Source organism: Macrobrachium nipponense, chromosome 17 (genome assembly GCF_015104395.2).
Source record: "Macrobrachium nipponense isolate FS-2020 chromosome 17, ASM1510439v2, whole genome shotgun sequence".
NCBI classification, from domain to species: Eukaryota; Metazoa; Arthropoda; class Malacostraca; order Decapoda; family Palaemonidae; genus Macrobrachium; species Macrobrachium nipponense.
The window spans coordinates 55,222,375-55,238,187 of NC_087210.1; the positions used below are offsets into that span (position 1 = coordinate 55,222,375).

At 39.3% G+C, this 15,813-nt stretch overlaps 1 protein-coding gene across 3 annotated transcripts in view; it reads left to right on the forward strand.

The window, feature by feature from the left end:
- LOC135196243 (steroid receptor RNA activator 1-like) overlaps positions 1–15,813 on the forward strand; it is a 100,885-nt gene that overhangs the window by 57,273 nt on the left and 27,799 nt on the right. For all 3 annotated transcript variants that reach the window (XM_064222922.1, XM_064222923.1, XM_064222924.1), the window contains exon 3: positions 1,239–1,446. In XM_064222922.1, the coding sequence (XP_064078992.1) occupies positions 1,239–1,446 (208 nt within the window). The remainder of the gene's footprint in view (positions 1–1,238; positions 1,447–15,813) is intronic.

Genomic DNA, 15,813 nt, shown 5'->3' on the forward strand with positions numbered 1-15,813 from the left:
ACTTTACCATCTGGGTCATAGAGATGGCTTATGCAGAAGCCAAGACATTTCATCAGTTTCTTAGTTTCTTTTGTATGCACCTTTGAGGATGACTGGTGGCTCCACTATCAAAAAACATCTTTTGATGTAGGAAAACCTTTTTTTTATAGCCACTGTGAGTCTCAAACCAACCTACTTTTCATGATGAAAAGTATGGGAATTTGTGGTGTGTATTTTTCTTTCACAGACCTGGCAAGTAATGGGGATCTTGGGTGATCTCTTAGCTGTTGCTACAAATGCGTGAGAAGGGTGAAGGAAAACCGTGTAAATGCTTTAGGAAAGGGAAAGCACCTTCTTTCCTTGAGTCCTTTTGTACTCCTATCACTATCAAAAGGAACTATTCTGGCCAAACCAACCATAAGAAAATTCTTTGGTCTGCCCTATGGAATCATGGGGCAACCATAGGAGTACTAACTCCTTTGAGGACTCATTGGCTACCAAAAATAGGTTTTACTTCATCAAAACCTGTTATATATACATATTATGGAGTTAATAAGTACTAGAGATTGTGATTTGGAATTATAGTTCAATATACTGTAAGTGAAAATAATACAAAACGTAGATTAAAATCAATAAGTAAGTTCACCTACAATTATTCCATGCAAGTGTATGTTATTCCTAGGATAGAGTAAATTTTAAAAAAGTATTAGTCTTTCCTCAGGTAAATATGGCACTTGAAATTATGCAGCTGATGTTAATAGCAGTGTAGGCACTATTTATTGAGGAAGAGATAATTGAAAGTTGTTGAGAGACCCAGGTACTTTTACACCGTATGTGAAAAAAATAAGCTAACACAAGAAGAGATCAAAGCATGTGGAAATAGTAAAAAGGTAGAAAAATAAAAATAAATAATTGAGCAAAATCAGCCAAATGAGTGGGATACCTTATATAACTCCAAAGTCTATCTTAAACATGAATATCAGTACCATAGTTCTGTTAAGGCACCTGCTTCCTAATTTGTAGTAATAATGAATGAAAATTCTCTTCTTGGCATGCATGCTGATACTCTGCAAAATCTGTAGCCTTAATTATAAATGCTATCACGCTAACAACTGTATTTTAGCAGATATGTATAGGATAGGATACTTATGACTTCCTTTTTTAACATTAGCGACTGTTGGAGAAAGTACATTGTGTCAAACTAATTTGTTTTATAGTTAAAAAAAAAAGAATTGAACTTGATAGATTTTATTTTTCAGACCAGGTGATGGGCCACCAGTTGGGAGCCCACCATTAGGTTCACCACATATTAAGCCTCCAACTGACATGCAGCTATCTGAAAGGACAGTCTTTTCGCCAAAATCTCATGGATCAGTAGTCACAGAGAATAGAAACCCTCGAGATAAACTTCAAGAAGTAGAAACTTCTTTCACAAATTCCCTTGAAAGAATCTCAGAACAGTTAAAGGTATACTACTTAATTTAAGGATCTTTAAATTACCTGTACAGTAATGTTGCTGTTGTTTTTACTTTGTAGTTGTGGTAAATAGAAAGTGTTTGTACACTGACCAAACCTATTACGTACTGTTCTTTAATGCATTATTCCTCTCGCACTAACATCATCACTTAATCATTCAATGTTCAGATAACCTAATCAACCTCAGTCAATTTTCAAGTAACCTAATCAACCTGACATATTTGCCAGTGCTTTGTATATTTACACATTTTAGTTTGTATGCTATTTTGTATTTTTTTATTATTAAGATAGGTAGGGCAATTTGCTCCTACACGATATACAAACCCACAGTCCTTTAAATAAGGAATTACTTTCAGCGTAGGCTGGAATACGGGTGTTAAATTCTTGAAGAAGGTGGTTAGGGAGTAACTAGTCTGGGTAGGTGGGTAGGCCCATCTGCCCGGATGTAAACATTCCACTCTGCTTTCGGCTGTCTTCCAACGAAGACGTATGTTTGTGAACCCTTGCTGACTAGCCATTAATCACGATTTTCCCAGTGGGATCTTTGATTTGTTACTTTGAATGAATATGTATATATTGTATTTGATATTAATAATTAATTGACTTTAATAATTAATATGCAAACCCACTTTTTTGTGATAGCCTTGCTAGCTGCCTTTCTGCTTTATGTTAAGGGTCTGCAGAAAGGGTGTGCCAGCACCCTTATTACATATTTTTGTCCTTTAACGTTAAGACGAGACCTGTATTCATCTGAAATTTATGCTTCCACCTTGGAAATGACTGAGGGAAACTTCGGAGGTTTGTCCTTTCCTTTGTTTCTTCTGGTATTTCCTCTTCCCTTTCATCCTTTCACTAGCTTATCAGACGAAGATAGAGGAGGGTGCGTGTAGTGTTGGTGTTTGAGGGATCTCCTTTTATTTCAGAGGGAGGTGCCCTTGGATGCGAGAGGAGTATCCTTATTTTTTTAAATTACATTTTCTTTTTTTTACAGGCTAACAGTGGTGATAGTTGATGAGAGCAGTAGATGGTTGGATATTTCTTCGTGTTGACTATCCTAACCTTGGAACTGTACCTGTGACTCATAGCTTGCTGTGATATTGGTCCTCAAGTATGTGTACTGTTCCCCTGCTGGAAATCATATTAATTTGCTGCTGCTATCCTGGAGTATCGTCACTGGACAAAGCCTTAGCTGCTACCCTGTGATTATTAACTATATTCCTGCTGGTAAATGTACCTCATCCTGTAGAAGAAGTCTTGCAGGATTTGGAGAAGTCGAGGAGGAAGAGAGTTCATCAAGTGTCGTCATCTTCCTCTTCAGAATCATCAAATTGTTCTTTAACCTCCACCCCTTCGACTCCTAAGGCGCTCTGCCAAAGAAGGAAAAGGTAGTCTTCTCCCCCAATTGTGCGTAAATCTACGGATTTAAGTGCTGGTGATCGCTCTCGCGATGATTGCTCAATACCCAGTTGACGTGACGGTCCCAAGGGACCATGCACACAGTGAGACCGGTAAGTGGTCCCCCATTCGGTCCTTTGTAGAGGATTCGGCCTCGACGAGGACTTGGACACATCGGAGGATGGTACTGGCCCTCTCCAGTCAGGTGCACACTCAACCCCACCCAAGCCATGGCCATGTTCACGTGACTGACCGGTCTCGGTGGTGGAGAATGTTTCTCTTGCTGTTCGAGAATTTTGTAACCCTCCTTGGGAAAGCGTTTCTCCAGGACGATATTGCTTTCCTAGACTCATGTCGTGGTCATCACTGCAGGTTGATGGCTGCCTGTGACTCGCTTCCCCTGCTAGTTCTACTAGCAAGGCGAGCAAGAGCATCCAGTCATCCTCACCTATTCCATCTACTTCCTGTGGTTACAAAGGGAAGAAGGAGGTGAATAGGAGGGATCCTGCAGTGTGCTCTCCGTAGGATTCGGTGTCGGGGGACTACATTCCTGAAGGGATCTTAGGGTCCCACTGGACGTACATCCACATTGTTGAGGAAGGATCTTATGTCAAATCTGGACACTATGTTCTCCCTGGCTTTTTTTGTCCTTTGGACAGATTTCAATTCGCAGTCCCCTATGGGTTCTTGTGTTTTGGGAGCCTCGAGTGTATATTCTGTTGAATTGTACTCATATTCCAGTCTTAAATGCTCACATTTAAGACAGGTTTTTATGCCTGTTTCCTCCTCGATTTCTACAGGAGTCGAGGAAGGGCCCCTCCCCAATGATCGTTTGTTTGATCGTTTGATGAAATTCGGGGGTCTTGCCAAGCTCTTGAATTCTTTGGAATTTCTTGCACTCTCCGAGTGTTTTGGTCTTGTATGATCTGCAAACACTCGGGCAAGATGAGAATTTCTGATAATTGTTACTGCAATACCTGGGAATCTCATTGAATGCTCAATTCCTTGAAATTTTTGGCATTCTCAGAGCGTTATGGTTTTCTATAACTTCCAAACACTCGGGCGAGACAGACATCCCCGGTAACTGTTATTATGAAAATCAGTAGTCTCACTAAGCCATTAAATTCCTTGGAATTTCTGGCATTCACAGAGTGATTTGGTCTTCTGTGATTTCCAAACACTCAGGTAATGGGCATTCCCAATATTTATTACAGTAATTGGGATTCTCACCAAGCGCCTGGATATCTTGGTTTTGCTGGCGCTCGCTGAGTGCTTGGCTTCATCGTATTGCTAAGTACCAGGGCGAGACAAGGCTTGCCCGATTATTGTCTTACAAGAGTCGGGTTTTCTTGCCGATCGTGGGAATTCTTACAAATTCTAGCACTCGCCAAGAGCTCACTATGACAAGTGCTTGGATAGCGAGATGAGCCTTTACCAATACAGAGTTCGCTCTTCTGTATTGGTATTCACTCTTCTGGTTTGGAGTTATGCAGAGCTTGGAACTGCATGCAACACCTAGGTGAATGGTAAGTACCATCCTCGCGTTTTGGACCTTAGGGTCCGAACACGTAGGACAGCAAACAAAGAATCCCACTTTATTCTTCTTCTTGGAGCTTTGGCCTGAAGGTGAACAGTTAATTGGGAAGAAGTGATAGTTCTTTGTTGATGATTACCACTCATAATTATATACTGGTGATCTGCTCAGCTCACTCGACTTGGCTTTACCAGACAGCTCTACCGAACGAACTCTCTGCTCTTGATTGGCGCGGTTCCTTGCCATGACATATTACCCTCCCTTTCCGTATTGCAGCGAGTTTTTCACAGGGGTCATCATCTTTTGTCTTCGTCATCTGACGCCTCCTACCTTCCTCTTCAAATGCTTCCACGTCCTAAGAGAGGAAGGTAATTCTCCGCCCCCGTAAGAAGTCTCACTATGAGACCTCTAAGGGTCTGCATCCTTTCCTTGGGGAGAGAGCAATTGGCTGTCTCTTCAGCTCACCTGCTCCTTCCGGAGTGCGAACCTGGACACTATCCCCAAAATATGGTGTCTTGGGAGCCCCAGGAGTTCAAACCCAGGCTCGTTCTCCTGTGTCTGGTTCCAAGAGCACTGCTCATGGAACCGGGGCTGCGTCGGATACTTATGTACGGGTCTCTCCGAGTGTACAACATCCAATGGGGGTCGAACATCCACAGTTAATGATAGGTAGTCTTCTCTCTATCGTGATAGTGGCACAGGGCAAGAGAAGGTACTGAGCTGCATTGGTGGCTCTAAGCCCCCAGTGAAAGCCAGGAATGGCTATTCTTCAGGTGCCAAGATCGATGTCACTGTTCCTTTGGACAGGGCATCTGACCTTAGACCTTACATACCTTACATCTTGTTCGGGTTGCCCCAGGTCCCTCAGTGTGAGGCTCCTCTGTGTAGTCCTCTTCGTGAGGTTCGATGACAGAGAAGATACAGGCGGTCCCCGGGTTACGACGGGTCCGGCTTACGACGTTCCGAGGTTACGACGCTTTTTCTTAAATATTCATTGAAAAATCCGCCCTGGGTTATGACGCTGACGCTTCCGACGCTCCGAGTTTACAACGCTTTTAAAAAACACATATTATGATAAGATAAGAATCCTTTATAGTTTAGCACAGTTTCTCTCTCTCTCTCTCTCTCTCTCTCTCTCTCTCTCTCTCTCTCTCTTTGTATTTTCCAACAAAAATAATCACTATAATTCTCTCTCTCTCTCTCTCTCTCTCTCTCTCTCTCTCTCTCTCTCTCTCTCTCTCTCTCTCTCTCTCTCTATACTACAAAGATGTATGTTTTTTAGTATGATAAATAAATGATTTACTATTTTCAAATATTAATATTAATTTATACAGCAATAATATCAATTCATTAAAGAAAATACCATAGTGAATTAGTAAGATTTTAGCTTATATTTAAAAAATTATCGAAGAATGAAGGAAATCCCAGTCTTCTCTGTAACCTTTCCAGGTACTAAAACTGTCAGATATATATCATGTTCTGTGACAGCCAAAAGGGGGAAGAGCTGGGGGAGAGCTGCAGTGTTGCAATCACGTGGTCCTGACATTTTCCCCTCTCTCTCTCTCTCTCTCTCTCTAATCTCTCTCTCTCTCTCTCTCTCTCTCTCGCGCCTCTCTCTCTCTCTCTCTCCTCTCTCTCTCTTCCTCTCTCTCCTCTATCTCTCTCTGTCTCTCTCTCTCTCTCATTTACTGAGACTCGAGATTTTTTTATGTACTTGTACTTTTTGTTTTTAATACTTTCAAATAATAATAATAATAATAATAATAATAATAATAACTGTAATTACAAAATTCCTATGTAATAGTATTTTAAAGAAATACAATACGTACTAATCTATCCATGTCACAATTTAATTAGGTTAACTCTCTCTCTCTCTCTCTCTCCGATTGTCTCTCTCTCTCTCTCTCTCATCTCTCTCCTCTCTCTCTTCCCTCCTCTTCTCTCTCTCTCTCTCTCTTTTGCCACACAAGATAATAATGAGTCATAGTGGTAACGCCCAGGGACGTGCAGAGAACTTTTTCAGGGCAGGTGCTCAAGTGAAAAAAAGGGCAAAAATATAGAAATGAATGAGGCTAAATATATACTGGCTCAATATTCTTTCAAATTTATCTAAACTAGTCATTAATAATTCAAGAAAGAGATAAATATAACTGATACCATAGGTACCAGTGGGCTAATGTTTTATATGAACATAAAATCTACAGTACTGACTACCAGTAGAACTAGGAAATTTAACAAAAGAAAAATTATAATTATTACTTTTGCATAAATAACTGCAAGAAAATCAATCTGTATGATCAATACACTTGGCTAATAACCAGACCTTATCATTTTATATTTATAAGAGATCCCTTCTGTGTGCCATTTCTTTGAATATGCTGATAACTTCACTGTTGTTGATTGTGATATCCTTTTCAACTGCTAGCAACAAAAGATCAGATAACCTCTCCTCACTGGACAGGCTGCGTAGCTTTGTCTTCACCAGCTTGAGTTTGGAGAAGGTCCTTTCCACTGTTGCAGTTGTGACGGGTAGAGTGGCATAAATTGTTAAGAGTTCAAGCATAAGTGGCAATATCTCCTGGACTTTGTTTTCTTTCATCAGGTTGAGCATTGTAGCTGCAGTGTTCTGTGGCAGGCAAGGAAATGAGGAATATAAGATCTTTAATTCCAACCGTAGCTTGTCTACTTCTTCTAACTCATAAAACTGGCATAATTTTCGCAATGACTTGAGGGCCTCTTCATTCACAGATTTTTTCACCATCCAGTTGGGTATTGTTGATTTAAAAATCGAAAACTAAATATCACGTGCAGCTCAAAAACTTAATTGGACACATTATGCAACAAATGAAATGAAACACAAGCTGTATGTGTCTCATTCAGTAGGTTAATGGCCACCTACAATGAATCATACCGGTACCTGTACCGTTCGGCGTTCCAGTCCACATTACTGTGGCCCCGTTCCTATTTTCCTCTCCAAATCTATTAATTTACTCGACTCGCTTGGTCGACTGTCTCTCTCCCTCTTTTTGTTATTACACTTTTTATAGCTATAAAAGGAGTCAAAGCCTTAATGCAGAGGCAATACCAGTTAAAATAACTAGGAAAGCTTACCTGGCCTGTTGTCAGTCTAGCTCAGCTGAGCTTGCCTAGGCCCCAGTGTTACCAGACAGTGAGACATATAGTTAGCCGATCTTTGGTGACCCAGTGTTGCCAAGATATAATACCCATTTCTACAAGCTCCTGTTTATTATTATTATTATTATTATTATTATTATTATTATTATTATTATTATTATACAAATAATAATAATAATAATAATCAAAGACCCAGAAATATACAGAGACAGGAGAATGACAGACAGAAAAGAGGACTGGCACAACAAACCAATGCACGGACAATACATGAGACAGACTAAAGAACTAGCCAGCGATGACACTTGGCAATGGCTACAGAGGGGAGAGCTAAAGAAGGAAACTGAAGGAATGATAACAGCGGCACAAGATCAGGCCCTAAGAACCAGATATGTTCAAAGAACGATAGACGGAAATAACATCTCTCCCATATGTAGGAAGTGCAATACGAAAAATGAAACCATAAACCACATAGCAAGCGAATGCCCGGCACTTGCACAGAACCAGTACAAAAAGAGGCATGATTCAGTGGCAAAAGCCCTCCACTGGAGCCTGTGCAAGAAACATCAGCTACCTTGCAGTAATAAGTGGTACGAGCACCAACCTGAAGGGGTGATAGAAAACGATCAGGCAAAGATCCTCTGGGACTATGGTATCAGGACGGATAGGGTGATACGTGCAAACAGACCAGACGTGACGTTGATTGACAAAGTCAAGAAGAAAGTATCACTCATTGATGTCGCAATACCATGGACACCAGAGTTTGAAGAGAAAGAAGGAAAAAATGAATAAGTATCAAGATCTGAAAATAGAAATAAGAAGGATATGGGATATGCCAGTGGAAATCATACCCATAATCATAGGAGCACTAGGCACGATCCCAAGATCCCTGAAAAGGAATCTAGAAAAACTAGAGGCTGAAGTAGCTCCAGGACTCATGCAGAAGAGTGTGATCCTAGAAACGGCCCACATAGTAAGAAAAGTGATGGACTCCTAAGGAGGCAGGATGCAACCCGGAACCCCACACTATAAATACCACCCAGTCGAATTGGAGGACTGTGATAGAGCAAAAAAAAAATAAAAAAAAAAAAATAATAATAATAATAATAATAATTATTATTATTATTATTATTATCATCATTGACACAGATAGGCGGCGGGCCTATAATAACATCCCTCTCAAAAGGGCAACTTTTGAATACAGTAGCAAAAGGGGCGAGGATGCTTGGGCACCCCTAGCACCCCCCCTCTGCACGTCCCTGGTAACGCCCTCCCTCTCTTTCGCTGGAAGCGTTATAAACAAAGAGAGATAAACACTCTCTCTCTCTCTCTCTTTTACCGAGATGAAATAATTTTTATGGTACTAGTATGTAAAATGTTTATTGATAATTTCAGTTATTTAATAATAATAATAATAATAATAATAATAAAACTTTAATTACAAAATTCATAATGGTCGTATTTTAAAGAGATGAAAATGACCTTTCCATTTCACTTGTAAGGATAATTCCTCTTTCTTACGGAGATGAGAGAATTTTTATGGTAGATGCACGTGTTTATTATATTTTCAAATAATAGTAATAATAATAATAATAATAATAATAATAATAATAGAAGTAGTAATAATATGATAACTAATTTCAAAAGAAAATTCTTCCCTTTGTCTTTTTCTGTATCAATTTCCCCACCTCAACTCAAGTGACACTCAAGCTTAACAATGCCATACAATGGTCAATGAATTTGATGGTTTTATGTAATCTTTCTCTCTCTCTCTCTCTCTCTCTCTCTCTCTCTCTCTCTCTCTCTCTCTCTCTCTCTCTCTCTTACCGAGATGAGATCATTTTCATGGACGTGTATGTAATAAGTTTATCATTAATATTTTCCAATAATAATACTATAAGTACAAAATTCATATCTGAGTATTTTAAATACAATAATCATTCCATTTCTCTCTTTTAAATACTGTAAGGACAACTCTCTCTCTCTCTCTCTCTCTCCTCTCGTCTCTCTCTCATCTCATCTCTCTCTCTCTCTCTTCTGCTCTCTCTCTCTCTCTCCACAGATAACTTGTCATACATTTGGTGTTTCTATTTCTTCCTTTTATCTCTCTCGCTGCTCAGCAAAAAGAATTGATAGACAGACAAACATAATTGCACAGTCCTCTCTTTCTCTCTTCTCTGGAGAAATATATGTATTTATGGGAGGGGGAAAAGTTGCCTACAGACATTCATTTCAATCTATTGAAACCTAAGGAGTTATTTCTCTCTCTCTCTCCTCTCTCTCTCTCTCTCTCTCTCTCTCTCTCTCTCTTGTATTTTAATGAAAATATACAGTAATTTGTGATACACAGTGTTTGCACATGAAAAAAGTAAATTAGTGATAATTTTAGAGATACGGCCCTAAGAAAAATTGCAAATTAGTAGTGAAATTTTCCCTGTGGACATGTTTTCAAGAACGTCGTTCCGGCTTACGACAATTTTCGGGTTAGGACGGTTACGACGCGTCTTAAGAACGGAACCCCCGTCGTAACCCGGGGACCGCCTGTAGATGCGTAGCAAGACGTGGCTTGTTCTCACCAGCTTTTACTGCAGTTAACTCTGGTCAACTTTCGCTCGCCTTCGCATGAATGAAACGGTTGTAAGGAGTGAATGCTTCATTTAACAGAGTGAGAACACTGCAAGTCCAAAGAAGAGCGGGCAAGAACAGTCAATCCTCTTTTCTTTTTTCCCCTCTACTTCCTGGTTGCACCGGAATGAACAAGGAAATAAGAGGAATTTTATGGAGTCTACTCCTCAGAGTTTGAATCTGAGAGACCATGTTTTTGGTTCAATCTTAAGATCTTACCGAACATACGTCAATCTGTTCAGGATGGATAGCACCGAGAGGTTTGAATGCCTCTCCATTGCTGCTGTTTTGTGAACAACCAATTTGGCTTGAACTAGTTGTCTTCGGTATCCTGTTATCACTGTAGAAGTCTCCCTTCAGGACAACTTCACCTTTGCTCTCTTCATCAGAGAATGAAGTAGGTCTGCTTCCAGTCGTTATTCTTATCTCTCGAATGAAGAAGAATTAGCTAGGCTGGAGTGCAATTTACAGGAACCCATGAATATACTAGTATATTTCTCTTGTGACATGCTTCTGCTATCAGTTGCATTGTCCAAGTAGTAGGTGCATATCTGTAAGTTAATTCTTTTGGTATGTGACCGAATGCCCCCATATTTGATTTCTCCGGATTCGCGGATTTCTCTCCGGACCATATTTACTCATTATTTGCGCAAAATTCACCTATTCGTGGGGTTTTCTGATGAAAACAATCACTAATTAGTGTATTTTTATGTTATTTTCATGACTAAATACTTTTTTATGATGCAAAAATTATTTACTAATTTTCAAATATTAATGTTGATTAATACTGTATTAGTAAGTTTAATAAGATTAAATGATATCACATAATAAAAATAATACTTTTTTTTTTCTCTCTCTCTCTCTCTCTCTCTCTCTCTCTCTTACAGAGATGTATGTTTTTCTGTATGATAAATAAATGATTTACTACTTTCAAATATTAATAATAATGTAAACAGCAATATTATCAATTCATTAAAGAAAATACTATAGTGAATTAGTAAGATTTTAGTTTATAAATTTTAAAGATTATGTAAGAATAAAGGAAATCCCATTCTTCTCTCTCTAACTCCAGGTACTACAGCTGTCAAATATATCAAGTAATGTGACAGGAGGGGGGGGAGCTGTTGTGTTGTTGCCACTAAGTATTAATTTAATTTCCCTCTCTCTCTCTCTCTCTCTCTCTCTCTCTCTCTCTCTCTCTCTCTCTCTCTCTCTCTCTCTCACTGAGACATGAGAAATTTTATAGTACATGTACTATATGTTTATTGATACTTTCAAATAATAATAAAAATATTAATTTAACTGTGATTACAAAATTCATATTATTTGGTAGTATCTTAAAGAAATACAATAATCTATACATTTCAATCTTTTAAATAAGGATAACACTCTCTCTCTCTCTCTCTCTCTCTCTCTCTCTCTCTCTCTCTCTCTCTCTCTCTCTCTCTCTCTCTCTCTCTCTCTCTCTCTCTCTCTCTCCCCTTTTACCACCCAAGATATGTCTGTTATAGTGGTAACTCTCTCCCTCTGTTTCACTGGAAGGGTTAGAAGTATTTTCTGAGAGAACAGAAAGATAAACTCTCTCTCTCTCTCTCTCTCTCTCTCTCTCTCTCTCTCTCTCTCTCTCTCTCTCTCTCTCTCTAACTGATATGAAAGAATTATTATGGTACTAGTTTGGAATATGGTTATTGATATTTTCTGTTGTTAATAATAATAATAATAATAATAATAATAATAATAAGAATAATAATAATAAAACTGTAATTACAAAATTTGTATGTGGTAGTATTTTAAAGAGATAAAAATAACCTTTCCATTTCACCTACGTAAGGATAACTCCTCTCTCTTACTGAGATGAGAGAATTTTTATGGTAGATGTATGCATTTATTAATATTTTGAAATAATAATAATAATAATAATAATAATAATAATAATAATAATAATAATAATATATATGTCATGGCAGAGTGGGTTAGGTCATCAATAGACTGGTTAAGCAACATTGGGGCTGGTCAGTCGTTGGATGGGTGACCGCTCTCCTCGGCGTTGATTCCTTGGGAAAGGATCTTTATGATAATTTCCTCAGTCTACTCAGCTGTAAATGAGTACCTATCCCTGATGGGGTAGGGTCCAGCTATGGGTTAAATAGCAAAACTCAGCAATGATGTTGAGAAATGAAGGAATAAACGACAATGACGTAAATGGAACCTCTGGCAACAGAGGAGCTTCGTCCGGCAGCCAGGTATTCAACCCAATTGAAGGGGAAGACGGTCAGGTACTTAGAGTCGTCATCCAGCAACTGCACCACCACAACGACAGTAACCAACAGCCTGAGATTGGAGCTACAGAAGCAAAAAACCAAAGGAAGAAATGGACAAGAGAAGAAAATAAGGAATATGGAGATGCTACATCAGAAGCAACCCGACGGAGAGAGGATATAGAAGAAGGTTTGGTCAACATCTGGAATGAGAGGAATAACACCCCCCCCCCAAACAGAGCAGAGGCTGGCAGACCAAGTAAGGAACATAAAGAAAAAGAACTGGCTCTCCCCAACAGAAAGAGAAGAACTGGAAAGGGAAATGTCACACAACAACAAATTACACGAAGACGAACTGAGAGACGATGCCCCAGAAGACGACAGGGATGATGAGGTATCAAACAAAAGAACGACACCACGAAGAAAACACCGACGAATGTAAGGGCATGAGAGGACGGAATGGGTAGAAAAAAAAAGATTAGACAAGTGGATGGAGCCAGATACAGAGAGAACAAAGATCCCCTCCATGAAAGCCTACAACACCAAGAAATTAAGGGAGAAACAAGTGAGGTCGTGAAATAATGGGCATAATACACACCACCAGTATCACAGAAACAAATAACTTGGCATATGCAGGAGCAAGATTAGTAGCAGAACTGATGGGGATTCGAACACCAACACCACCAGCACAACCAACCCAACAGAAACCAAAACAGCAACCTCCTTGGAAAAGTCACCTGGAAAAGCAAATCATGGAGATGAGATCTGACTTGAATAAACTGAAAGAGATGGCAGAAAAAAGGCTAAGAAGCAAGAAAACAAGGGAGGAACTCAACGAGAAATACAAAGTATAAGAGAGGGGACTAAACAACACAATAGAAGATGTAAAACAGAGGCTTAAGGCCAAAGCACATAAGATCCAACGGTACATGAACAGGAATAAGGGATACCAACAAAACAAACTATTCGTAACCAACCAGAAAAGACTATACAGCCAACTAAGAGGGGAAGACAACCACCAAGAAATTCCTAAAGCCAAACCAAGTAAGAGAGACTGGGAAAACATATGGAGCAATCTGGTATCACTTAACAAACATGCAACATGGCTCCAGGAAGTCAAGGAAGAAGAAACAGGAAGAATAAAACAAAGATTCACAGAGATCACGACAGACACAGTCAGACACCAACTAAAGAAAATGCCAAACTGGAAAGCCCCAGGTCCTGATGAAGTCCATGGATACTGGCTCAAAAACTTCAAGGCCCTACACCCACGAAGTAGCAGAACAACTCCAGCATCGTATCTCAAATCCCATGGCCCTCAAATTGGATGACCACAGGAAGAACATCCTTAGTACAAAAAGACAAGAGTAAGGGAAATATAGCCAGTAACTACAGGCCTATCACCTACCTACCAATAATGTGGAAGTTACTAACAGGTATCATCAGTGAAAGGCTATATACTACCTACTATGAGATTCAGGGCCTCTGTAACACGTTTTTTTTGCAATAACTTTTTATTTATGCATTTCACAAATATAACGCTTATTCAGAATACACATTATATCTACACATAAATTTTGACTGTATTCTGCATTACGTAGGTTGAAAAATTTTGGTACTTATAATGTAAAAGTGACTTTTTTTGAAGACGGGCCAACTTACTCAGAGAAAAGGTTTCGAACGCAATCGTTACGTAACTTATGACAGCATTTCTTCCCTCTTTCTCGATGGATGATTGGCTATACGTAACGAAGGCTATACCTCTGGCAACAATGATATACAAATTTAAATACAAGCAAAGCAGTACACCTTTATGAACTCTGAAACCTCTCCACTGACAATTGTCATAATGAACAAACCAACAAAATATGTTAATAAATACAAAAACACTTCTATTTTTAGTCTAACTCCCAAAATAAGTGTCCTAAGAAATTACAGTCTACTTTATAGGTCACAATCAGATTGACAAGATGTAGGGAATAGTTGGTAATTTTCAAAAACATAGTAGACAAGCTTGATGTGATAACTGCTATATCCAATGCCAAGCAATTTTTATTTATTGGCTATCTACCTATTTACTGAAAAAAAAATAGCCGGTACCGTATTTTGGCTTTAAATCTTCACCAATAATTATCGGCAGGATGATGACTTCATGAGGCTCCACCCACTTTGGCCTCGTTATAATTCAGGATAACACTGAAGGCTATCAATGGCATTGTTGGATTAGAAAATTTAACTTCTGGCTATAAAAACTCATTTCTCGAATTCTCGAGTAGTTGTAAGAAGTGCTAAATGATCCTCAGGGATCGCAGCAGTTGGCCTAAACGTTTAATTTATGTATATTACTGCTATACTGCTGCGGCACTACTGCTACAGTAGTATTACTAAGCTAGCACAGATACCCCACCCACTTCTATGTATAGTTCCGCCATTCATAAAGTCTTTGGGTTTCAGAGCCGATGAAACAAGGTGAATGGGTTTCTGTCTGGTGGATGGGCGGAGCAACATTTCGTCAAAAGGTGTTTACATTGCTTACGTAATGAATGTTTTTCGACTCTTGGCTCGTAATCATTGGCCATGGCGTCGGCTAGATAATTTTTACTCTATAAAAATTAAAACGATCGGGTTTAGGTTATTGATAATGCTGACAAAATTTGTGTGTGGTTGTAAAATATACATGTCAACTTTCAGCTACATCCGATGCTTTGATAAGGAGCAAAGTCCAAAAAACCGTGTTACAGAGGCCCTGAATCTCATAGTAGAGGAGACAAACACCATCCCCCACCAACAGAAAGGCTGCAGAAGGAATTGTAGGGGCACAAAAGACCAGCTCCTGATAGACAAAATGGTAATGAAGAACAGTAGGAGAAGGAAAACCAACCTAAGCATGGCATGGATAGAGTATAAGAAAGCTTTCGACATGATACCACACACATGGCTAATAGAATGCCTGAAAACATACGGGGCAGAGGAAAACACCATCAGCTTCCTCAAAAATACAATGCACAACTGGAATACAATACTTGCAAGGTCTGGAATAAGATTAGCAGAGGTTAATATCAGGAGAGGGATCTTCCAGGGTGACTCACTGTCCCCACTACTCTTCGTAGTAGCCATGATTCCACGACAAAAGTACTACAGAAGATGGATGCCAGGTACCAACTCAAGAAAAGAGGCAACAGAATCAACCATCTGATGTTCATGGACGACATCAAGCTGTATGGTAAGAGCATCAAGGAAATAGATACCCTAATCCAGACCGTAAGGATTGTATCTGGGGACATAAGGATGGAGTTTGGAATGGAAAAATGCGCCTTAGTCAACATACAAAAAGGCAAAGTAACGAGAACCAAAGGGATAAAGCTATCAGATGGGAGCAACATCAAACACATAGATGAGACTGCATACAAATAC